At 40.8% G+C, this 25048-nt stretch overlaps 2 protein-coding genes and 2 pseudogenes across 2 annotated transcripts; 1 reads left to right on the top strand and 3 right to left on the bottom strand.

Annotated features, from left to right (window-relative positions):
* Window positions 1-1229: 1229 nt before the first annotated feature.
* On the bottom strand, window positions 1230-8227 carry LOC138193502 (puratrophin-1-like). The gene is made up of 9 exons (XM_069141612.1): window positions 8045-8227; window positions 6904-7350; window positions 6775-6794; window positions 5861-6110; window positions 4509-4880; window positions 4121-4298; window positions 3901-4017; window positions 2175-2458; window positions 1230-1829 (listed from the first exon to the last, which is right to left on the bottom strand). Exons 4-5 carry the CDS (start codon window positions 6017-6019, stop codon window positions 4542-4544), a joined length of 498 nt encoding a protein of 165 aa, XP_068997713.1. The 5' UTR covers window positions 6020-6110; window positions 6775-6794; window positions 6904-7350; window positions 8045-8227; the 3' UTR covers window positions 1230-1829; window positions 2175-2458; window positions 3901-4017; window positions 4121-4298; window positions 4509-4541.
* LOC138192869 (kelch-like protein 10) lies at window positions 7826-10693 on the top strand (annotated as a pseudogene).
* LOC138192867 (protein-glutamine gamma-glutamyltransferase 2-like) lies at window positions 8249-24667 on the bottom strand. The gene is made up of 17 exons (XM_069140553.1): window positions 24658-24667; window positions 24084-24272; window positions 23290-23523; window positions 22930-23048; window positions 22626-22754; window positions 18681-18849; window positions 18013-18145; window positions 17759-17862; window positions 17078-17166; window positions 16708-16861; window positions 16236-16324; window positions 14814-14997; window positions 14474-14634; window positions 13727-13863; window positions 13247-13328; window positions 10889-11093; window positions 8249-8481 (listed from the first exon to the last, which is right to left on the bottom strand). Exons 1-16 carry the CDS (start codon window positions 24665-24667, stop codon window positions 10953-10955), a joined length of 2124 nt encoding a protein of 707 aa, XP_068996654.1. The 3' UTR covers window positions 8249-8481; window positions 10889-10952.
* On the bottom strand, window positions 19609-21845 carry LOC138193501 (general transcription factor II-I repeat domain-containing protein 2A-like; annotated as a pseudogene).
* Window positions 24668-25048: the final 381 nt, after the last annotated feature.

The following is a 25048-nucleotide window of genomic DNA, read 5'->3' as shown; positions in this document are numbered from 1 at the left end:
GCTCAGAGTCATAGCGCCCCCTGGTGGACACTGGAAATGACACTTTTCATACTTTCACGTTCTCCGTCGAGCTGGTTGATCACATGAACGTAAAGTCGGGTCACAATAACCTGAACATGTAGTTGATGATATGTTGAGACATTCCTTCGACTTTGTCAATGGGCGTCGCCGTGACGCTGCGGCAAAGTTGGAGGTCTCGCCGTAACACAGGAAGTTGATGTTTAAGGTCAAAGGCTGCTTGAAACCTCACGAAACGTGTGACATACATCCGGCGTGGTGAGACGACACATCTGATGTGTTTGGCGAGTGGGCGTGGCCAAACGGCTCAAAGGAGCATGAAACCCTCTGGACTGAAGTGGTCTATCCCAGATACAGATGCTGGTCCTGTGTGTTGGCTTCTGATTTTTATGACGGTAATAAATAAAATCTTCTCTTCTTTGATCCCTGCATATCAATAATTGTACAAAATGTATAGGACAGAAGATCACACAAAATGTATTTTAAATGTATCCCTTGACCACATACGTCACTCTGTGTTGATGTAGAAACACACAGACTCATGACTGAATGTAAATGAAGAGCCTGTTTTTAACAGTTAAATAACAGTATAGTTTATAAACATGTAACGTGTATTGAGTGACAGTTTATCAATCATATAAAAACACATGCCTTAGAAAAAAACTGGTTATTTTTTAGGACTGTTTCGGGGAATTTTTTTGAATGTGTTGCAGCACATTAAGTAACACTCATTCCTTTTCTGAGCTGCATATTGTCAGGACATTCAAATAAAAGATGTTTTTAAGGCCTATAACAGCTGATGCCGAGTTCAAAAGAATTTCTTTTGGGAGATATGAAAATGTTTTCTCGGGGTAAAAGGACTAAGAAACACATTGTGGACAAATGTTGTGTGTGACTGACCCATTCATGATCACCCATGTAGCAGTATCTTCCTGTCTTGCATGGGTCAGTCACGTGATCAAGATAACCACATATGGATGACCGAGGTGTGATACAGACACACCAAAATCCCCCTAACCAGACCCAGAGACCAGACGAGGCAACACCAAATATTTGTTTTACTCAGACGATCCGTCCATCTGCAGGGCGACAGGAGATTCTGCAACAATATTCAAAGCCCAATTTATTCTTATTGCAGGGGCCATTGCTAACAATGATGATTATCATCATCACTTTCTTTATATCTTCACAAATCAGAATTAAAAACAGCATTAAACAAAAGACAAACATTTTAATTCACAATGAAAACAAATAAAACGGTTGATTAATTAATGAATTGGCTTAAAATATTCAAAACAATAATAAAACCGAGAAACCTAATACAGACACATACTAGACACATATTAATGCTGGAAGAATGCACGCCTGTCATTAGGACAAAAATTGGATTCAGTGTCTTTCCCGTTGACACTTTGACATGTGGACGTGAGCCACAGCCGCATCAATACAGGCACGAACACGCATGTAAACCTCTTCAGACCTTTCCTTCTACTATCATTAAACAACATGAGAGAGAGACCATCTTCTTCAGCTCATACAGTAATTCAGCAGGTTGCTTTATTTAACCTTCACCTGCGTCTGAGCAGTAGCCAGATGTGGAGGTTTGGGGGCGACACCTGGCTTCTTTCTGTTCACTGCCGGTGAGCCGTTTCTCCTCAGGCTGGGGGTCCGACAAATCGGTGGATGGGCCTTTGAACTCTGGGACACAAAGGAGGAGTCCTCCACCACCTCTCCACTGATGGTAGACAGGCAGCTGAGCACTGAGCTGCTGAAGAGATTCATGCAGTCCCCAGATGACTCAGAGCTGTCGACTAAAGCAGAAACATAACAAGTGTAATTGACACCAAAACTGATACAAGTTCATTTTACATTATGATGCACACATGAAAAGAAACGTGAGGACAAAATGTTCATCACCTTGATATGGTACATGTTGGTTGAAATGCTTTCTAGTTTGTTTGACACTGTGTCATCAGATGGCACCAAACAAAAACAAAAATATACCCTATTCCTTTAGGCTGATCATCATATAAACACTCAATTTGATCTGATTTCTCTGACTGAATTCAGATGTTCATTAAGTGTCTGAAGTGCTTTAAAGTCAACAGCAAACAGATCCGTAAAAAACAGTTCACAAAAACATAAAATAAACGTACTCAGAGGATGGTGGGTTGTCCACTGTTCACAGTGCCGATGAAGATGATGCTGATGAAGATGATGGTTGTCCAGTTCATTTTCCGTCCCAGCTTCGGGAGAGGAGCAGACGCCCGGATGGGTGTCCACTCCCTGTGACTGGTTCCCGGGGTAACCTGCTGGGGGCAGTGAGCCACGGACAGACGAGGAAGACGAATGGCTGATGGTGGTGGAGGCGGTGCTGCCGGAGCCAATGGACTGTGGTCGGGATAATCTAAACCCCTGTGTGGACAACATGCCACAGGGACTGAAGACACACATACATAGATGTCATCAGTGAGAAAATAATAGGCCGAGTCAGTGAGCACTGAGGGCTGTTGCAGTTATTTCACAAACACATTTTAGTTTTGTTAAATTTAGCCACTTTCTTAGCTGGATTTTGTTTAGATAACAAAAACAACAAAATCTAGTTGCATTAATAGCTGCAGCAAATTCAATGGCAATCAAGCCAATGTTCAGCCATGACAAACGGTGGTGTACAGCCAACCACTCATCCTACTTTAACATCCCTAGAGCCACACTGCAACGTCATTTACAAACTAGTAATTCAATTAACTAGTAAAGTAAAAACTCATTATTTATCAGAGAAAATTCAAAAGTTGGTCAAAAGAAAATCTGAAGGACACTCAGTCATGTTTTTTTTAAATAAGTGGTTTAAATCATTTGGTTAAACTTGTCTTTGATGTTGTTATTCTGCCCTGATTAAGCCTGTTACAAAGCTGTATCAAGCCATGCTAATGGATTAAACTATTCATTTGAAAAACATGAAATGTTATTTTTTTACTGACAAAATATATATGCCACAAAGAAGGAAAATAATACTGTAAGAAAACCCTGAATGCTCATGTGAGGTCCTGGTTTACTGGGACACACACTAGTATCTGTGGATTTGATGTGTTATGAACAGGTTTCCCACTCAAAGTCAAATGTCAAATTCCCTGACTTTTACTCATTAAAAAGTTGAATTTCCATCAACAATAATGAATGGTAAAACAGTCCACATTTGGTTTGATCACAAAAAAAAAAAGAATCCAGCTCCATTGTTTTACCAACAGCCATTTGCAACCTTTACTTACTCATTCACAGGTATTATCAGTATAAAATGTTAATTTTTTTTAAACTTCTTAAACAATTAACTGATCAAAATTCTTCTTCTTAAATGGGAACATAATGAATGAATTTCCTGGTACTGTACCCGCCTGCACTGTAGGTGTGGCTCCAAAGGGCTCTCTCTAATATTTTCAACAGTATTTTCACAAACTTTACATCTGGCTTTTCTGTCTTAACATCCAAACTTTGAAGTCTTCTGCCAAAGCTCTTGAAATTTACATTTTCCTGGCATGTTTGCCTTCATCAGTAGCTACAAGAAAAAACCTTTCTTGAGTGACTGTTGATAAGCAGAAAGGGGATAAAAGCACTGAGGAAACAAGCTGCATTACAACTGTATATTATATAGACAAATACTTCATGGAAATGAGAAATGAAATTGAAATCTGCTACAAACATAATTCCATGATATTCCATGACTTGGCTCAAAAAATGATCGAATCTGCAGACTTTCCATGCCTGAAATAGACTTTATGTAACCCCCTGATATTCCACAAATTACATGAACAGTGGAAACCCTGCATAAATGACATGGGACTGAATTTACTTTTAAGTTAAAGTGTTGTGTGTTCAGCTGCTTACTTCTCCCAGGCAGGACTCAGCTGATGGCTCGGTCACAAATTGCAGCATCACTTGGTTGAATATCCATGAAAGGTTTGCAGTTCATTCCCATGAACACCCTCTCCTGCATCCGCAGCTCTGCAGCATAAAGTATATTCACAATGTTTTTAAACCTGTAAAGCTATCTGTAAACTGTTCTCCATGTAAGTGCTAAATAAAAACAGTATGTTGTTGTTACTACCTCTACTGTGAGCGGCCTGATCCCACAGTATGCTCTCCAGGTCAGTGGTCCAGGCTTTCTTCACCTCCACGCTGGAGGCCCTGAGGGTGTAGGTGTCCTCACTTTTCCTCCTGCGGAACCAGATCTCAAAACACAGACCGCTCACAGTAGAGTTATGGGTCATCCCAATGTCGCTGGTCTGGGAGAGAAAACACAAAGAGAGACACAGAAATGACACCGACAGATATGGTCATATGTGGTTTGGTGGCAGATCAAAATATTTGGCGCTGTGAGGTGTGACTACAACCTTTTAAACAGAATATACTAAATACATTCAAGTTAAATAAGGGTGATTATTAAGACTCCGGCAGGGAAGACGGACATAGGGCAGGCAGTTAATGTTATTTACCTACTGTGATTCAGGTATGTCTTATCTGTCATTTCAATATCTTGCATCACAGTCCCGGATGGCGTCCATGGTAAGCAAATCGTTGCCATGACGCATCTGAAATCGAGTCAAGTCTGCAGCAGCCTGGATCTCAGCCCTCTCTCTCTCCCGCTCACTGCTCGACAGATCAGGCACATAAGCAGCCGGGCCACGCACACTTTGTGCGCACACGCTCGAGGTGAACAACGTATCCTGGATCACATCCTTTGGCCTGTATGAGCCGGCCAAAGCCAACATGTCCTGCAGTAGGAGGCTGTACTTGCTGATCCTCTGGATAGGCCTCAGCAGGTAGGAGGAGAGGTCCATCTGGTCGCCCAGCTCCTGCTGCTTCCTCTGTGAGGGAAAACAAAGTGGGGCTGTAAAGATGAAAAGGAAAAGTGTGGCACTCCCAGTCGGAGGACTGTGATGACTACTGCAGCTATTAGAGCGGAACACGTATCCAGTCCAACAAACAGATTCATTGAAGATGGTTCAAAGGGGAAATATTGGGACCTGGTAAAACTTATTGAACCTCAAAGACAAGTGAAGAAAGAAAAGTGTGAACTCTCAAGTTCCTGCTCAACACAGAGTAAATTACCAAGTGTCTATTATGGAAGTATGAATGAGTCAACAAGGCTCTCCACACAGACTTTGTCTGGAAAATCTCGCTCAGTACACTCCATGGTGTCATATATTGTACCTCCCTTGTACAGCAGTGTCAGTGCAGGCAGGTACAAAATGTAAACTGTGGGGATGTGAAACAGTTTGAAAAAAAAAAAGGCGTTACTCATGTCGGGTTCAAAATGCATTCAAGTAATGAATAGCAGATCAAGAGGAGACACGATTCTCAGAAAAATATGCACAGATGAGATGGTTGTTCTTTTCTTGCGTTGTCGAATTTACTTTCAGGGAGGTGCTTTGATGACTAGAACTGATTGTAATTTCATCTTAAAATTACTGCATTTTTGACACTATGACAAAATTAGAATCTGTAATGAATATTAAACTTTTGCAGTGTCATCACGAAACGAGAAAACATCAGGTTTGGTCAGTACAGTGTAATTAATAATTTTCAGTTGAGAGAAAGACGAGACAAATTATAAACTGATCTTAAAAGATGTCATGGCGTCGGTGCAGGATCAGGGCGTCTGACTGAGGTTTGTTCTTGCTGTACAAAGCGTATAGGCCAAAACTCTCACTCTGCAAAAAGAGCCACACATTAAAACACAAGGAACAATATGTAATCTTGAAGAGAGTTGAAAATATTATATACAAAAAAAAATGATGTACTGCAGGACAAGTATATTGATTGCTGTCATACAGTTATTCCTCACATGTCTGAGAAAGCAGCGGGCCACCATGGCAGGCTCCCACTGGCAGGCCTCCAGCTCTGGCAGAAAGTAGTGGCTGTGGAAGTCGTAAAGCTTCTCCAGGTTGCAGAAGATGACCCCTCCCTTCCCCCTGAGGTCCTGGGGGATGTCGTGTCTGTCCATCAGGGGGAGGTAGTGGGTCAGGATGTAGCCCAGAGAGCTGACTTACTCCCTCTCTGTGAAGACCAGCTCCTCCATGACAAGCTGCAACCTCCTGGTGACACAAACAAAACAAAGAGGTTAACTTCAAACACACACCTACAGAGTGATACTCAGCATACATCCTGTGTTATATTTGATTTTTAATCATTTATGTAGATCTGTGTAAGATCTTTGTCCTTCAGAACAAGCGTGTGGTGAAAGAATATTTTCATATAACTTAGGACAGTTTTTGACAAAATAAAAACATTTTTCGCATCTGTTGTTCATAAATACACCTGGTCTCTGATATTTACTCATCTTATACATCGTTATCATTCATTTTCTTTCAAATTTAAGCAGATAAGAAAGAGATACACTGATTTTACTCTTTCTGCATGCATTGTCGTAAGAAACAAGCCAAGCATGGACAGATTAGAACAGGCCCCTGGGGTAAGGAAAATAAAAAGCTCTCTATTCTACAGTGTGACATTACTCTTCTGCTGTCCAACATACAGTATTTAAATGCCCCTCATAAGTTTACTCTAGGCTTTCTCTAATATCGTTTGCTGTCTCCAAGATATCCCTACTTTTGACTGATCCCATCAACCTCCTGGTGAGATATATAGATGACATTGGTGGCAGGCCTGAGGGTCTGTTCTCGTAAGCTTGTACGCTAATTAAAAAAAAAAAAAAAAAAAAAAAAAAAAAAAAACAGAGGCAAAGGGAAGAGACAATACCTGTAGCTCTTCATTGTCAGCTTAGAGACAGAAAAGAATCCACGAGATCTCATTAAATCTCAGAGGATTAGTGAAAATGAGAGGAATATCATAGAGTATTATTTTTATCACCACATACAGTAAACTTACAGGGCATTGCTGGCACTCTCCTGTGGACTCGCCAAACTAAACGCCCCCTCATACCTCCCGCTGGGCAGGCTGGAGTGTTTGCAGCATAGAGGCTCACTACCCCCTGCAGGCCCTCGGTCGCTCATACAGGAGTTCTCTGAGCAGAAGCTCCCGTGGCGGGAGATCTGAAACTTCTGAGCCTCCTGGAGGACGCGACATGATGGCTGACCGTGATGGGAACAAGATGACGGGGATCGAACGCGCTGGTCAGGTGGGGTGGATGATCCGGCCGCTGACGCTCCAGTTGTGCACGAGTCCTGGCTCGCTGACCTCGCTCTAATACCTCGTCCCCATGGAAACCACTGACAGCCGACAGTGTGGGACTGAGACAGAGCGGCGGCATCTCTCTCACTCCTCGCTCTGCTCATCTGCCTTCTCCTTGTTTCTCTTTCTGTTCTCCTTGATGACCTGTTCAAAAATGAAACAAAAACAACAGTACAGAGTCAAAACCCAGTGTGTGTTCCTGCAGCAGAAAGGAAGGAGATCAAGCCAGCTTTTAGAGTCCTTAACATCTTCAACCCTACTGACTCACTGCTGGATCAATCAATACAAACTTTGGTCAGACCAATTGAACTTTTTTTAAAATTCAAGTGAAGAGCCAAATGTTTCCAAAGAACCAAATATATCAGTCTAAAATAAAATGATACACTGGACATTTTCAATACGACAAGATTTCCATCTGATGAAGTTTATATTTCCTCTTGTGGTTGTAAAAAAAAAAAGGTTTTTACACGCTGCCTGACACGATGGTTAAAACTTTTTATTTTCTCATAAGAGATAAATAATATTGTCAGGAGAGTGAAAATCGACCAGTCAGATTTGTTTCTTGTCAACTCAAGCTGAAGTAATGACTGAATACTGTTTGGGGAATAGTACCTACAATATGTTACAGGGCCTGGCTCGATCTGTAAGAATATACGATCAAGGGGACTATCACTAATATTAAGAAATGCAAAAATAAAATTGCAAAATCACCAAATATCAGATCTTCAAAAGTCTGAGTGCTACTTTCTAATAGCAATGTCTAAGAACTGAGAATTTAACCACTGAGGTTAAATACTAATTAAGTGGGATGAACAGATCAAAAAAGAAGTTGTATTACTTGTGAGGTGACTGTGGAGCAGCCTTTGACCCCTGACTAGTTCCAGCCTCACTGTAATCCTCAGGTTTGACGATGATGTTACAGCAGGCTACAGTTGTTGAATTAGGGCTGCTGCTGCTGCCTTGAAGGGGCCTTCTTTTTCCTAAATCCACCACTCCAGACACGATTCCCTCCCACTGCGGGTGCCGAGGCCCAGGGGTTGATTGTTCCACCAAACTCTGGCTCCCAGGAGATGCTGTCTGGCCGTTAGTCTGCTGGTTGGCGATAAACCTCGTCCACCTGCTGCATCCTCAATTTTGAGAAGGTTGCTGCCACCTCAGAAGAGTTCCTGTCGCTCTCTGCACAGAAACTTGTTCAAATCATTGAGAGTGACCAACTCAATGTGAAGCAGGAGAAGACGGTGTATGAGGCCATCCTTCGCTGGATCGACTTCGTACCTGAGGATCGTAGAAAGTACATCGCTCTGCTTTTGTTCAAAGTAAGTGAGGCGATCAACTGTTGGGATGCAATTTACTCTTGATTTGCATCTTTTAAATCTTGCTAATAGTGTTTTCATGAATACAATACCATACAGTACAGTACAGTATTAGCTGGGCTGCAGTCACAACTCTTTCTGTAAAGTCTGCAACATTTCCAACAGGTGATTTTAAGCCAAGAAAAAATACATGAGACCAGGCCACACTCAGTCCTGTTCTAGACCACGCAAGTAAAATGTATTTTTTTTGCATTTTACGCTGATAGACAGGAAATATTATGAAGTTTAATAGGCCCGAGTCTGAGAGAGAGTTGAAAAGAATAATGAAAAAGAACTGAAGTGCTTCAGTCCTGACTACAACATACAAACATTACGGTGCACACATCTTACAAATATTTTCAAACTGAACTCAGAACATTCCTGCATTTTTGACTGATATTATAATTTGAGAGTAAAAAAAAAAAAAAAAATCCAGATATTTAGGTCAAACTTAATCTTTTAACAAAAATATTTTTTGTAAGGACCCTTTAAATTTGTTTATTAAGAAATTGTGACCAAAAAGAATACTGAGATTTTCAATCTAGAAAACTGAAGAAATCAGTGCAGTCTGGTGGAGAACTACAAAGGCCTATTTGCAACAACTTTTTGATATCATCTGAAAGAGATGTTTCTGCATATTCATTTCTTCTTTGCAGGCCGACGACAAAACTACTACTACTTCCACAACTCAGTCCCTCCAGGAAATCACAATCTTGCAATCGCAATAATTAATGCAAATTCAAACAATCTCTGCTGTATTTGCAGGAACCTGCAGGTTTGCAAAATTCCCACAATTTTTGGGCAAAACATTTCCTCAACAGAAGCTCTGCTGAAAGGATTACGGCATAAAGTAGCTTTTTCAAACAAAAATAACTCCTCAAATACAGTCAATGAGGCTCTGCTCCCCCTCCTCTCACCAGCAAAACAAACTCCATGCTAGCCAAGTGGAAAAAACAGAACTACTAGAAGTGGCGGGACTTGTGGGAAATGTGGTCTTAAAGAGTCTTATCACTGGAATGATGAATCCTGTATGTGTAAAAAGTTTACGTTTTACACAACTTGAAGTTTTTACACACTTAAAGTTGGAAGAGACAGCACTTTGTTTTTGTGAATAGAGTAGTCAGATAGAGCCTTTATTTACTATATGAGTCACAGATTGTTTGCTTTTCTGAACTTTTGGCAACTTTGAGCCACATGGATTTCGAAGTTAAAAAAAATCTTATTATCAAAGGAAGTTATCACATATTATTCTTTTTGTAGCTATTAAAAAAAGTATTTTTTTTTTTCTCAAATGGCAAAGTTTTGAAGTCCCACATTTTTACTGCAAAAAAGACCCACAAATTACATTGCAATTTATGAGAAAATACGCTGTAAAATCAAGCATTTTAGAATTCTGCTGAATCCTGGAGGGACTGTCTACTACTAATGCCAATATGATATTTGTAATGAGCTGAAACCTGCTGGTAACACCAGTCGAGTCTGAGTATTGCTCAAGCTACATTTTAGAAAATGTAATTCCAACGTATGTCCTTGTGTCTCTGTGCAGGTCAGGCTGGCTTTGATGGTTCCAGAATACGTAATAGACAACGTGACCCACAACGAAGTGGTGAAGGCGTGTGCAGAGTGTCAAATGATTTTCGTCAAGACCTTGGAGGCCATGAATGACCTCAGAAAAAAATTGGTTTTCCGAGTCCATAATCTGCAACTTTTTGACCCGCCCACGCCTGCCCACTGCCATCCTGTCTGCTGTTGGAGGCTGGAGTGAGGGCAGCCCCACCAATACCATCGAGGCTTATGACGTCCGTGCTGACCGCTGGGTCAATGTCATCAACACTGATAAAACTCCTCGGGCCTATCAAGGTGTTGCTTTCCTCAACGGATCAGTTTATTGTGTCGGTGGCTTTGACGGTGTTGTGCAGTTCAGCACTGTGCACAGGTTTGACCTGGACGCACACACCTGGCAGGAGGTGGCATCAATGCATTCAAGACGCTGCTATGTCAGTGTAACTGTGATGGATGGGCACATATATGCCATAGGAGGCTATGATGGACATAATCGACTTGCAACGACCGAGCGCTATCAGCCTACGACCAACCAGTGGACTTTAATTGCGTCCATGCATTTAATATGTTAAATGAAGAAGTGGAAACAGAAATGCAAAGCACCGTCATGCATCCAGTATTCAGCAACACATTGTGCAGCATTGCCTTGTTAATGTGCTCGTTTTTTCGCCAAAACGTGTGACTTCTAGAAAATACAAATATCTGTGATTATCAGATATTAAGTGTTAAACATGTGTCTTTGATGAAAGTAATACAAAATGACTTACATCCTCTCTCCTTCATTCCCTCCAGGTGTACATTTGTGGTGGCTTCAATGGAAGTGAATGTCTGTCAACGGCTGAATGTTACAACCCAGAGACCAACCAGTGGACACTGATCGCCGACATGGACAGCAGGCGCAGTGGAATTGGAGTCATCGTCTACGCAGACCGAGTCTTTGCAGTAAGCACATGAAGCTCTGCTGAAACTGAACTAACACAGAAACACTGTGAGACACAGAGGCATGAAAAGGAAGTCTGAACAGAGGTTTCAAAGCTTTTCCATTGAAGTCAGTAACATACTAGTTAGTAAATAACATTCATATTTTAGTTGACAGATCAAAAATTGATGACCAATGACTTTAATAACTGAGTAATCTTTTAAGCAAACATTACTAAAATTATTAATTTCCAGCTGCTCTGATGGGAAGTTTGGCTTCTTTTCTTTGTTTTTTTTATTACAGTAAACTGAGTGTCTTTGAAGTGTTGATCAGATCAATCAAGAAATCTGTATTTGTCCACTTGTGCTTTGGGGAAATTGTAATGGGCATACTCATTTCTAATATTTGCAGGAAATGTCATTAGTCAACAGTTTTCTTTTACTTTTTAACTTAAGACACTAAAAAACAACAACAGAAAAATCTAAAAGAGCAGCATCATCTCCATGATGAACTTTTTCTCATGTAGGTCGGTGGCTTCGATGGAACCGCCCGTCTGCACACTGCTGAGGCCTACAACCCTCAAACCAACACCTGGAACGCTGTGCCCTCCATGCTGCACCACCACAGCAACTTCGGCATCGCACTAATCGATGACTGCCTGTTTGTTGCCGGGGGCTTCAACGGCATCACCACCACCCTTGACATCGAGTGCTACGACGCCGAAACCTCCGAGTGGTCTGGTCCCCGTAACATGGAGATCTCTCGCAGTGCGCTGAGCTGCTGCAGTTTACGGACTAAACAACATGGCTGACTACGCTGCCCCTCGCTACTCCCAGCAATTCTCCGGTGAGGAGGAAGATGAAGTGGAGTGATGAAGATATAGTTGACTATTGCCCGTTTCTGTAAATAAATGCCTTTTTTTAATCATTGTAAAATTGTGCTATTGTTACTTGAAGAACCTGAAGAATCATAAAGTCACAACAAGAGATGACGTACAGACCAGCAGAAAAAGTGACACTTTATAATACTTGACAAAATCGCAAATCTCCATGACGGTGTGTTTTAAATGTGTTTTATGCAACACAAACATAAAGACATGAAGTCGTCTAATCCACTAAACTCAATAATAAGGTCAGCACTAAACAAAGAATTATGTAAGCAATAGATTATGAAACTGGGCATCGTGTGGCCTCGGGATCAAAGATGTTGACCACAAAAATCGAGTCTCAACAGGAACCTTCATGTCAGGTCACCACATCCCATCTCTCCCCCCTCTTTTCCTGTCTGTTGTCTGCACACTATCTACCAAATACAAGTGAACCTAAAAATACTAAGAAATGACAAACAAAGTGATAAACAAGGAACTTTGACTTAACTACAATGATGAAGTGGAAGAGGAAACCCACTGACTTCAACTGCAGATACTGTCAGCCAGTAAAGCAACGCCCTGATGAACTCCTGACGTCAGACAACTCTTCAGAGAAAAGAGACTTGGAGGACTGAAGTAAAGCTTCACTGTCTCTCTCTCTCTCTCTCTCTCTCTCTCTCTCTCTCTCTTTTCCTGACTATTGTGATGCTATCGTTATTTTCAATTTGAGCTCAAGGTTAGTGCCTATGCACTGGAACATTTCAACTGAATGAAGATCCAGTAACCGACCAAGTAATGGGTCTAAAAGAGAAACTGGAGGGTTATGGAAAGGTAAAAGCAAAGATTTCCATTGAAATCTTGTGTGCAGGTTATTGCAATCGGTCAGTACATGCAAGAAAATCATCAAACATCTTGCATCTGAAGGAATTGTGGATTAAATGTGGTCATTAATATCATCAAACTGATGTGAGAGACGGGTGAAGAAATTATACAAAATGCCTACAAAGATTTGTTTCTACTGAAGTAAGGCATTGTTTAAAAGAGGATCCAATATGTGCTTCTCCAAATATGTCAAGAATTTCCATGGTATCTTTCCTCAAGTTTTCCCATCTAGCACAGGTGCACATATACGAGTATAATAAGAGGATACAAATAATAAGTGGATTAAAAAAACATAAAGCCTCAGGCCTCTATGTTAGCAGCAGCTCTGAATGCCACTGTAATTCAATTAAACTGAAATCTGTTGGTGCAATGAGACTCTGTCCTGGCTCATTCTCCTATCACAACAACACTAATGAAACCCCTGATCTTCTTCAGTTTGTCACTATCAAAGTTCACCAGGAGCACGTTGGAGCCAGAACTGCTGGGAATGAACTCAATACGGGCCTTGGCTTCTTGTGCGGCGCCCACGGCTCCAATCCTGCAGGAATCATACAAAGAGCAACATCAGCCAAACTGTTTTATCTCTGTTCGTAAGTACACAGCACAGGCAGAAAGCTGATATTTGTTTTTAAGATATTCTCACTGTAACTGGCTAACAGAACAACAGCTTATATTGAGAGCTGAAACTAACATTTCATTCACAACAGAACTAGGCATCCCAGTGTGACAGCTGCAGGGAAACGTTTAGAGGGGTTTTGGGTGAGGTTTGTTTGGCCTTGACTCAAAAGCTACATCAAATTTGATTACAGTACAGACATCTTCTTGTCCATTAAACAGAAGATAAACTGGAATGGGTGACAAGAGTAAAATGGCTCAGTAGAAAACAGTAGGAAAGTATAGAAATCTACGTAACAGTTACTGCTGCATAACACATACTTTGCTGTTATGGGTTTGCCGTCAGTGAGGTTATTCCCCTCTATGGTGAAGCTGCAGTCCTGCAGCGGTTCTGGTAAAGGGTTCAACAGGGTCAGCTGTACCGTCACAGACTGGTTCACTGTGGCCTCTCCCTCCAGCTGCAGAGGAAGGTTTAGGAAAACAGGTTTCATAAAGTAAGAGTTAATATAGAAATGCAAATGTTTAAAAGTATCATGATAAACCTCTACAATTTAATTACAACTCACCAAATAAAAACAGAAAACAGGAAACTTTTCAAATACTTTACTTTTCTGTACATGTGGATACCTGAGTCAAGGCTCAAGGTTCAGTATAGATATTCAAGAAGGAGGCTCGAGAGGGTGAACACCCAAGATTAGTGTCAACAATTCAGTATCTGACCAAAGATGAAATATAGTCAAAATCTGCTCTTCTGTTCACGAGTTACGATGTTAAATAATGGACAGAAAAGATTTTCTCCAGAACATTGTCATGTCACAGAGAAGTTGACCTAAGTTGACGTACGTTCGCATGGAATAAGACTTTGCAAAAACATAATGCCCCTGGACATGGCTGCCTTGTGAAAAACAGTTTATTAATGTACTTCATGCTTAAATTTATGTGCACTGATTTCTTGCTACTCAAGTTCAGTTTCGTCCAGGAATGTCAAAACATCATTTACTCACTGAGATATATTCTCCTGAAATGTGACATGTTTTCTGGTTTCTTTCACTGTCCCTCCATCCTTACCTTGATCTCTATTTCTGGCTGATCAAGCACGAGGGTCTTCCTAGCATGGTGGAAAGCGTCCAACCGCTTGTCGCAGGCCATGGCTAAGAGACGGATCATCCTGTCAGAGGTGATCGCTGCTCCATAACTATCATACTCCAGTTTGAGTGACAGGCGCCTTTCTGAAAACACACATTTTATGCTTTAAGATATCATTAAGATAATGTCCAATTGAGAAATTGTTTTGACTGAAACCTTGTTTCAAAGAGGTACCTCAAATTTTGGGGCATTTCCTAACAATTGGTTAATGTTTTTTGGTGAGTTCATTAAATTAACAGCTCACACTGACATCAGAGCTAACCTTCTCCAGGCGGCACCTCCACTTCAATTGAAGCAAATCCGCAGCGGGCTCCTCGTGTGCCGTTGTAGCCGACCGCTGTGGCGAAGAAGCGAAACTTGCAGTCCCTTGCATCCATGCAGTCGTTGGTGAGGATAGCGAACACCTCGAAGTTTGAGCCCACGATCATGTTGTCGGAGAGCTTGATCTTAAATGAGAATCATGAGGTGATTTTTGTTTAGGACATTCATGGTCCATCTAATAATAAAATTCATTCAAATGGATTTTACATTTCATTCATCTCGTCTAAACACAATCTGAAACAACATGATTCTGTTTGGATCAGTATATCACCTCTATATTAATATGTGTAAGGTCCAAAGAATTTCAAAGCTAATTCACTTGGTATAGTTTTATCTCTGGCATAAACAAATCAATACAAACATGAATGTGGTTCATATTTGAATTCACGCCAGTTTGAAAACCACTTGTGAACTGCACGCCTGTCATATCCATCTTGGTTATGTTCAACTTGTGACCGTTTAACTTACTCTGACTTGGCCACAGTCTGCTGTATAACTTTGACACCATCACTGTTTTGTTTCATTTCCTTCTTCTTTCGTTCTGTAGTTTAGACACAGATGATGTAATCTCTCTGAAGCTCAAATATCGATTTGAGTCCTTTTCTGTGATTTTTGCAGTGGTGTAATGTCACAAAGTAATAATACTTGGTTACAGTACCTAAGTATGTTTTTTTGGAGTATCTGAACTTGACTGGAATTTTTATATTTCTGTCAACTTTCACTTTTACTAAACAAAATATATATTTTTACTCCAATACATTTGAGCTACTTCATTACTACAAAATACAATTGGAGGGAATTTGATAGCTCGATAATACAGACTGCCCACAAGCAGCTCTGGTGAATCAGTGGTTGGAGCTTGAGAGCTCCATCATCAAGTGCTCTCAAAGACCTGCTTAAGTTTCTACATTGTATTCCCACTCAAGCCAAGGCATGTCTGATGCAAGCAAGTCACAACAACATCATAATATCTGAACAAGATTAATCTTGATTTTCACTTGTAGCCACAGTGGCCCCGGATACAGTGTCGCTTTAACACTTGCTTTTTTTTTTTCTTGTTTTTTTTAATTATAGCATTTACTTTTAATTCTAAAACTTAAGTACATTTAATAACACAAATTTCCTTTCCATACTTAAGTAAACATCGGATACTTTAAGACTTTAAACTCAAGTCATTTTCTAATAGGTGACATTATCTTTTACCAAAGTTATTTTCTGGTAAGATATCTGTACTTTTACTCAAGCACGGTTTCAGGTACTTTAAACACCACTGGATTTTTGTTTATAGATATACTAGATACATATATATTTACAGTATTTGCTCTCCCCCTGGTACAACTGAATATGTATGAACAGTAAAAACCTTGAGATGGAGTCCTGGCTCTTTTCCCCTCTTCCGTAGCTTGTTGTGGTGCTGGGCCTTCTCATAGACACGCCTCTCGTCCTGGGAGCCTGGAAACCATCAGGATTAAAAACAAGAAATATTTTAAACAAGATTTGACAGAGCAAACAGGTTTTTTTTTCATCTGCACATAGTTTCAGGAAAACAGAGCCCTAAATCTTTAAACTGAGGAACTTGGTCATGTGTCTGTATTCATGCAACGTGAGATGTAACATGGGTGTTTACAACAGAAGTAGCATAGTTATATGCACATCCCCTGTGCTGTAGGTGAAAGGCCAGAGAAATACCAATACACTGACTCAAAATCACAAATTATTTTAAATAAACAGCGTTATAATCAAAATGAAGATCCAGCTCGTATATTTTTAGATATGTTTGAATAAGTCTGTGGTTTGGAGTCAAGTATGTCTGTGCACCTGTGACTCTGCAGTACCTTCTGCATACTTGTACTGGTGTGTGATGTCGTCTCTCAGATATGAGCCCACAGCCTTGGTGCTGATAAAACATCCAACATGGCTGGTTGATCCACGGGAAATGGTAAACTCTCCGTTTGGCTGGCGCACCTTGTCCACGACATCTGCATTAACCTGAACCCAGACACAAAATATCATCAAATAATACTGAATATAAAGACAGCCACCAGGCACTGTACAGTTTGAAAACAGGCGCTTAATTCTGAACAAGCGGTTAATACAACAACAGCAGAAAAATACATTTTTATACACATACCTCTAACGAGGACTGTGTTCACAGTTGTGTTTTTCGACAATACATTTCAATAACAGATTTCAGCAAAGACTCACCTCAGCAAAAACAAATTGGGCATCATATTTCCTGGTCAGCTCTCCTTCCTTGATCGCCTTCAGGGAAGCTGGTCCACAGCAGAAAACACCTGACAGCATCATACATCCACAAAATAGCCCTTTTTAGAAGGTTGTTTTTGCTGAATGTATAATAATACAAAATGGAGAGTAGCCAAAAAAAAAAATCCAGAAAGAGAAAAGTCACCACGTGACATGTTCCCAAAAGACTTTATAGGCACAAAACAAAACACAGCAAGAAAACAAAATAACAAAAACCACATTGAAATATCAATCAATGTTAAAAAAGTAACAACCTGGCTAATAGCAGTGTGATTATAAACCTAAAGCACTAACTATAAGCAACATTTAGCAACAAAAAATGTAAAAGCATTTTGTATGTGGGCCCTCCAAAGGGGTCAGATTATTTGTGTTATGTGTAATTTGTTCAAATAAAACTGAAAAGCTTTAAAGAAGAGAACAATCTCCATGTGAACATGTCGAACACAATATGCTGACACAAGTTTGAAGTCGGCCTGAACCAGACCTCAAAGCTGTGACTGTCACAAGTCGAAACTAACCACCATGGTCAAATTTGGTGCCCTCACACGCAAACCCTTATAACAGCTCTTTAAGGCAGTTTTGATGTGTGCTTTTTTATTCTAATCATGTCTTTGTCTTCACCTTCACTTGTCTCCTGTGGGGTTGGGTCACTGGTTTGCCACCCATCAAACCGCTGCCCCAAGTCTGGACGAGTCATCCAGCTATCCACCCAAACATGGTAGTTCCTGGAAAAAAATGTTAATATAGAAACTATAACATGACCCTTTTGCTTCAAACTGTAAAATAATCAACGTTGTATTCTCTGACATGGGATTAATGAAAGATGACGTGATAATAAAAAAAAAAAGATGTAATGAAAGAGACTAATAACTCACCATATTGAGTCATCATTAGTAATTGTTTCTCCATCTTCATCAAACAGTCTTTCTATCAGCAGGTCAGCGTGGCCGTCGTGAGCAGATTCAAAGTTAGTCACCGCTCGACACGGGATGCCCAGAGCACGGGACACTGAAGGAGGACACACAGTCACACTACATCACACCAGCTTTATAAAGCAGACGTTTGAGACCATGTCGGTCATCAGAGATAAACAATGAAGGACAGACAGGAACAAAGCCATGAGATTAGATTCTAAATTTAGGGTTTTGATTAAAAAGCTGTGATTGTTGGCAGTAGAGGGCAGCTTGAGGATGTAACTGGAATGAAGCAGTAAGTTATAATGGGGAAGGTCAATTATACAGTGTTGTATGGTGCTGTAGTTAAAGAAATTGTTTCTATAATGCCTCAAGATAGGTGATAGCCTGTTGGCTAATTTTATTTTTGTTCAATAGAATTTAACAAACAAATTCTCTTGTTCTTGTTTTTCTGTTAAAATTGTTAAGATCACATTAAAACATGTGAATGTTATATTTCTAAAACAAAATAACCAAATCTCAAAAGCTTAAAACACAGGAAAATTGAATAAGTGGGTGAATTGATACATAAATGAATGATTAAAAAAAACAAATGAAATGACCATATGAACTGCCCACTGTGCTCCAACCTGTGCATCCAACAGCAGCATAGACCCAACACTGGCCATAGCGGACGGGACCACTTTCTGCCCACTGACGCAGAATGTCCCCGCTGCCGAGCCACATTGATGGATCAACCCCGCCAGTATAATCTTCCCACTCTCCTACCAGCACGCCCCTGTCATCCTCACAGTTGATCTGTGGCCGGAGGCAGAGAGCAGAGAGAAAGCACTGAGAAGAAGAGGAGCATAAGTGAACATTGCAGAGAAATGAGCGGGCATCAAAGTTTTAATTAAAATTAAATTGAACTACATATTTACATAATAATTTCACATTCTATCAATGAGGGACATTTACTATTTAAATTAGTATGTACAAAATGTGCTTGTTTATTTGCTTTTCTTCACAAGATGTTCAAGGTAACACTCCATTAAATGCTGAGATTTTTTATTTTATCTTTTTACCCTGATTGTTTTTTCAAAGGGGCAGGACATTAAAAAGGAGGACAGCGTTGGATTTAAAAAAAAAAAAAAATGAACAACGAAAGTTTTGTCAAGTTAAAAGATACAGATCAGTGCTAACTGATTAAAGCATAAAAGGTTGAAAAGGTAAATATAGACCATTATGACACGTTTGTAACGCTGGTGTTAAAAGTGCACCCTCAACACTCTATACCAGGGGTGGGCAATTAATTTTTACCGGGGGCCGCATGAGCAACCCGAGCACTGCTGGAGGGCCACATCGACAATATTTCAATTAAATTTTGCTCAATATTATTTTTGATATACCGTAAGATAAAAAATAATAATAATAATAAAAATAATAATTTCATTTAACCTAACTTAACTTTATACAAAAGCAAATTGCTTTTGATGGTTTTATTTAAACTCTTAATCCTTAAATATTTATATTAGGCTATGTGAAATTGAAATAAGAAAACAAAAACAATCATTGAATCACTGCAATTTATTTTTAACTTGTTCACACTTTAACTTTGTTCCACAAACAAGGAAAAACAACAAACAACTTAACAAGTTTCTAGAAATACTGCAATACAACAAACAATAACTTGTTATGTTTTCCACCTCATTTTACCTCTTCAGTGCGAATAATCCAGTCTGTTCTGGGCTTGAACAAGGGCATTGAAATCTGGCTGAATGTCTGAGGTGGCTATGTTTATTTGACCTTTATTTAACCAGGTAATATCAATTGAGAACCAATTCTCATTTACAATGATGACCTGTCAGCACAGTCCTGAGGTGCATGTTTTTGGATGATGGGAGGAAGCCGGAGAGAACCCACGCAAGCACAGGGAGAACATGCAAACTCCTCACAGAAAGGCCCAGGACCGGATTCGAACCCAGAACCTTTTTGCTGTGAGGCGACAGTGCTAACCACTGCACCACCGTGCCGCCCATTTATGTGAAGGACAGCTGAGAGGTGCTCATCAGTGAGAGAGGATCTGTGTTTGGATTTGTTGAACTTCATCACAGAAAATGTCTGTTCACATACATAGGTGGATCCAAAGAGGACCAGAATCCTCTGAGCATGCCTCCTCAGGTGTGGAAAGTTCTCCTCTTTGAGGGAGGAGTAAAAGTCCAGCAGTGAGACTGACCTGAAGTGCTCTGCCAGAAGTAGGTCAGACTGCAGGTCAATGAGCTCCATCTGAACATTGCTTGGTGCATTGTCCACACTGCAGTTGAAGGGAGAAGAAACCATGTGCATTTCACTCTCAAGAGTTTTGAAATCTTGAAATCGCCTCGAAAACTCTCCATGCAGTGCTTCTAACTTGCTTGAGTACTTGTGGAGGTGATCGGCTGATCTTGTGGCTTCCTTTAGTGTTGGCAAGTGGGTCAGAATGTTGTCCTTCACTTGGCTTGAGAGAAGCTGCAACTTTCTCATGAAAGCCGTCACTGCACTGTACATCCCATGCACAAAAAGGCCCTTGCGCTGCAGTTTGACATTCAGTTCGTTCATGAGTGCAGTCACATCCACAGCGAATCCGAGGTCTGCCACCCAGTCTTCATCTGAAAGTTCTGGGATGTCATGTCCTTTCTTCCCACAGAAATTCTGAATCTGGTCTCTCAGGTCCCAGACACTTTTCAGTACTTTGCCCAGGCTGAGCCACCTGACGTTGCTGTGGTAGCTTATGTCACCATGTTCACTCTCATTTTCCTCCAAAAGTGCAACAAATTGTCTATGATTTAACGCTCTCGCTCTGATAAAGTTAACTGTTTTACTTACAGCATCAACAACATGGTTAATTTTTAACAGTCTTACACAACACTTCCTGATGTATAATACAATGCAAAAATGTCAATTTCTGCACAGGGTTAATTTCTGTCACTTTATCCTGCATCCTCTTTAAAAGTCCAACATTTTCCCCCATCAGATTTGGACAACCATCTGTTGTCACACCTGCCAGCTTGTCCCATTTCAGTCCTAACATGTCCAAACACGCATTTACCTCTGTGAACAAGTCATTACCTGTGGTTGTCCCTTTAATTGACTGCATGGCTGCCAGCTCCTCCGTGATTTGAAAGTCTGCAGTTATCCCACGTAAGAAGATGAGCAGCTGGGCGGTGTCACGTACATCGCAGCTCTCATCCAAAGCCAGCGAAAAACAGTCAAAGTCGGCCGCTCTGTTCTTCAGCTGAAGCTCCAAGTTTCCAGCGATGGTCTCAACCCGCCTCGTTACAGTGCGTCGGGAGAGTGACACGTTCTCAAATGCGCCCCTCTTCTCCGGGCATATCAGCGCAACAGAGTCCAATAAGCACTCCTTAATAAACTCTCCGTCAGAAAACGCCTTACTTTTTCTGGCGATTTTGTGAGAAATGACGAAACTTGTCCTGACGGCTGCATCTCTGGGGGTGTGAAATTTGGCAAAAAGTCCTTGTTGGGTTTGCAGTTTTACCATCAACGCATCAGCCTCCCTTGCGCGCTCTTCATCAGACAGATTCCGGTATTTATCCTCGTGCTTCGTCGTGTAGTGGCGATTCAAATTATATTCTTTAAACACAGCAACCTGTGTACCACAAATTAAGCGCACGGCTTTACCTTTAATTTCTGTAAAGAAATACTTGGCAGTCCATGTCTTGTTGAAAACACGGCATTCGTCATCAACTTTTCTTTTTTTTAGCGTGAGCTGACATCTCGGGGGTAACCGGGCATCACTTGTCGCTGTGCACCTTCACTCACAGGTTACACACGGACATACGTCCATAAATAACACTTTTCAAAATAAAAGCAGCACAGTTGTATTGCACGCACGACATAGATGTTTTTTAAAATTTATTTTGTAATTTGTGATTGCCGCTGTTCACATTCACTCACAATCACGTACGCGCATACGTCCACACGGAAGTAATACAAATAACGCTTTTCAAAACAAAAGCAGCACCATTGTATTGCACACTCGACATAGATACTTTTTTAAATTTATTTTGTAATTTATGATTGGCCTCACGCGGGCCGGACAGGGACGCACAAAGGGCCGGATGTGGCCCGCGGGCCGCAAAATGCCCAGGTCTGCTCTATACCATATAACCCAAATATAGTGCATGATCTTTTCATGGTTATCAAATTGTCTGGAAATATCCCTGATTTCTTGTACAATGACAGCAACTGAAGACACCCAGTAAAAATAGCTCTGGATTTCTCTTCACTATTTTGCCATGCAGCAGCAGAAATAACATACCGACAGACCATCATTTATTTGTTAGTTATTACAATGCTCTCTGCCGCTTGTTTGGAGTGAGCATGCAGGCTGGCTTTCTTTTATGCTGCTTTGTATCACAAAGGTTTCTGGGGGAGAAGCGAGAGTTTGAAAAGAAGGACAAAGGTTGGCCCGCACAACGATAAAACACAGTGAATACTAAAGAGCAGACAGAGTTTTCTGATGCACCACGGTAATCTTAAACTAAAAGCATCCTGGGGCTCTCCCTCCTTCCTATAGTGAACAAAAGCAGACCTACCATGGCACTCAGCACTCTGGTCACATAGACAGGATTTCCCCGGGCAGAGCAGTCCTTATCGGCATCAGAGAAATATTTTGGGTTTTTATCCAGAATCTTCAGACAGATATCCAAAATTCCTTCTTCAAACTGCACACAAACAGAAGAGAAAACTACTTTATTATACCAATGTTATTAATAAAATCTTATGTTTGATAACTGTTAATAAAGAAACAGTCTTTCTTATTGAAGGATTTGTAGACATTTTTATGTTTTACTTAAACTTGTTATGTTTGACACTGACAGCGTATGACCTACTGCCTACCTGTCCAAAGTTCCAGGGAAACCCCGTCATTCTCGTATATGTTCCTTTGTAGAGCACCCCATGCTGTGCCAAAACAAACTCCTGCCTCCTCGTCTCATCGTTCATGTAAACAGCATCTCCTGTTAGTCAGAAAAAACATTCAGACCATCCTACAGCAATAGCACATACAGTAAATGTCTCACGTTTGCATCATTTGGAAGAGAGGGCTGTGGTAGATAGGTGTTTAGAAGTTTGGTTTAGTGGTAAATTACGTAAAGACAAGAAAGGAAATATAATTTTCAGGTTTGACTGACAGAGCAGTTTAACCTAAAACATGTATAACTCATTGAGGTCACTTTCAAGACAATAGTCTGTACTCACTGGGGCACCAAGCATTGAAAAGCAGGATGAACTGTCCTAAACTGGTTTTCTGGCCCTTCTGGTCCACACTCAGGGAATAGAGCCCGATGGGGGCGTCAGGAGAGGAATTGAGGGACACAGTTAGTGTGTTTTCAGATGGATCATTAGCAGCAGATGCACTCCACTCAGTCTCTGAAGTAGAGTCATGTAGACAGAATAAAACCTTGGTGTCTGATTCTTCTCTGGGTAATGGACCTGGAGACACAGAAATGGACATAAACTGTGATTCTAAATCCAGATGAGAGACTCAAATATTTCAGCCAGGTTTAACCTTGTATTAAAGAAAGAAATAGGCCTACATTTTTAATCTACAAGTGATGCTCTAAAATAGTCTGAGCAAATATGTCACAGACTATTCCTGAGACCACAACCCAACCCGGCAGAGCCTGAGATTCACAACGTTTGAATGAATAAACTCAATATGGACAGAGAAGAATGTATTAATATGGGAGGAGGTCAGGGAGGCGGGGGAGATTGGCATCGGATCCGTGGCGGCTGGTTGCAGAGCGATGTGGAGTTCACGGAGCAGGTAGGATGAATGAAGGCTGGCACGGTTATAAAGCCCACTAATTGGGACGGACTGGAGCCTTTGAATGATTAGACGTGAAAGGAGCTAAAGACAGACTCCACGCCCGCCTGAATTACAGAGAAACTCCATATTCTTGAGAAAACAACAACTGCTAATGCATAAACACAGTGTCTCAATAATTATTTGTCTCACACATATACAAAATAAAAAAAACACTGATGTGTACCAGTTTCAACGATGAGAGTGAAGCTGGATTGGCCCGGTTTGAAGTCTGTGTTGCTGCCTGGTGTCAGGTGTATAATGATATTGAAGGGCTGTCCCCTTCTGATAACCAGACGCTTCCCTCCATACAGCTGTGTGTGATGGCTGCTGTGGTTGCTGTCAATGTCCAGATCACAGCGCTCAATGCCCAACACTGTGCATAGATACAAAGACAAAAAAACAACTTGTCACATCAGTAGAAAAAACATTTGCACCAATGTGGACTAACTTCATAACCCGATGACTCTATTAAAAGTTGAGTAACACTGAATCTGCAGCGGAGAATGTCCTGCTGATGATTTCTTGTGATTTATCATCTGTGAGGAAACTTTGAGCTGCAGATCAATGTCCCAGATCTGAGATATCTCATGTCATCCACCAGAATGGTGCTCATCACATTTCACTCATGGCTCTCAATCTGACACTCAAAGTAGACTTTGAAGAAACACCAAGAGAAACTGTATGTTCACTTATAAAGATTACACTTCATAAACAAGTTAACACCTGTACTACAATTTGAAACAAACAGTTTTCCTTACCTTCACTCATATCTGCAGTGAACTTCGTGTCCCTCGACTTCTGTGTGGAGAGCGACTTTAGCTGCAGCTTTATTGGTTAATGTCCCTGCAGTGTAACAGCCCTTGAGAGATATTTGTAGCATGTGAAACCTGATCAGGACACCCCCATGTGTCTGGTCCTCACATCACTAATTCTATTATAAGACAGGCAGGGGAGACACACTTACAACACTCGTTAGGGCCCGAGCACCGATGGTGTGAAAGCTCTCATGTTATTCAAGGAATTATTTTTATTTTTCTGGTTCCTTATTATTATTCTCCTCCAAGTGATTTGCCTTTTTGGAGGCTTTATCATATTCAAAACCTCATCAAAGTGCATACACACATGTCTCCCGGGGAAAATGTCGTCCTC

Source organism: Embiotoca jacksoni, unplaced genomic scaffold, assembly GCF_022577435.1.
Source record: "Embiotoca jacksoni isolate LCO1_2020_lvr unplaced genomic scaffold, fEmbJac1.0.p SCAF_9, whole genome shotgun sequence".
In the NCBI taxonomy this organism is placed as follows: Eukaryota; Metazoa; Chordata; class Actinopteri; family Embiotocidae; genus Embiotoca; species Embiotoca jacksoni.
This window is presented reverse-complemented; position numbering and strand designations above follow the sequence as displayed.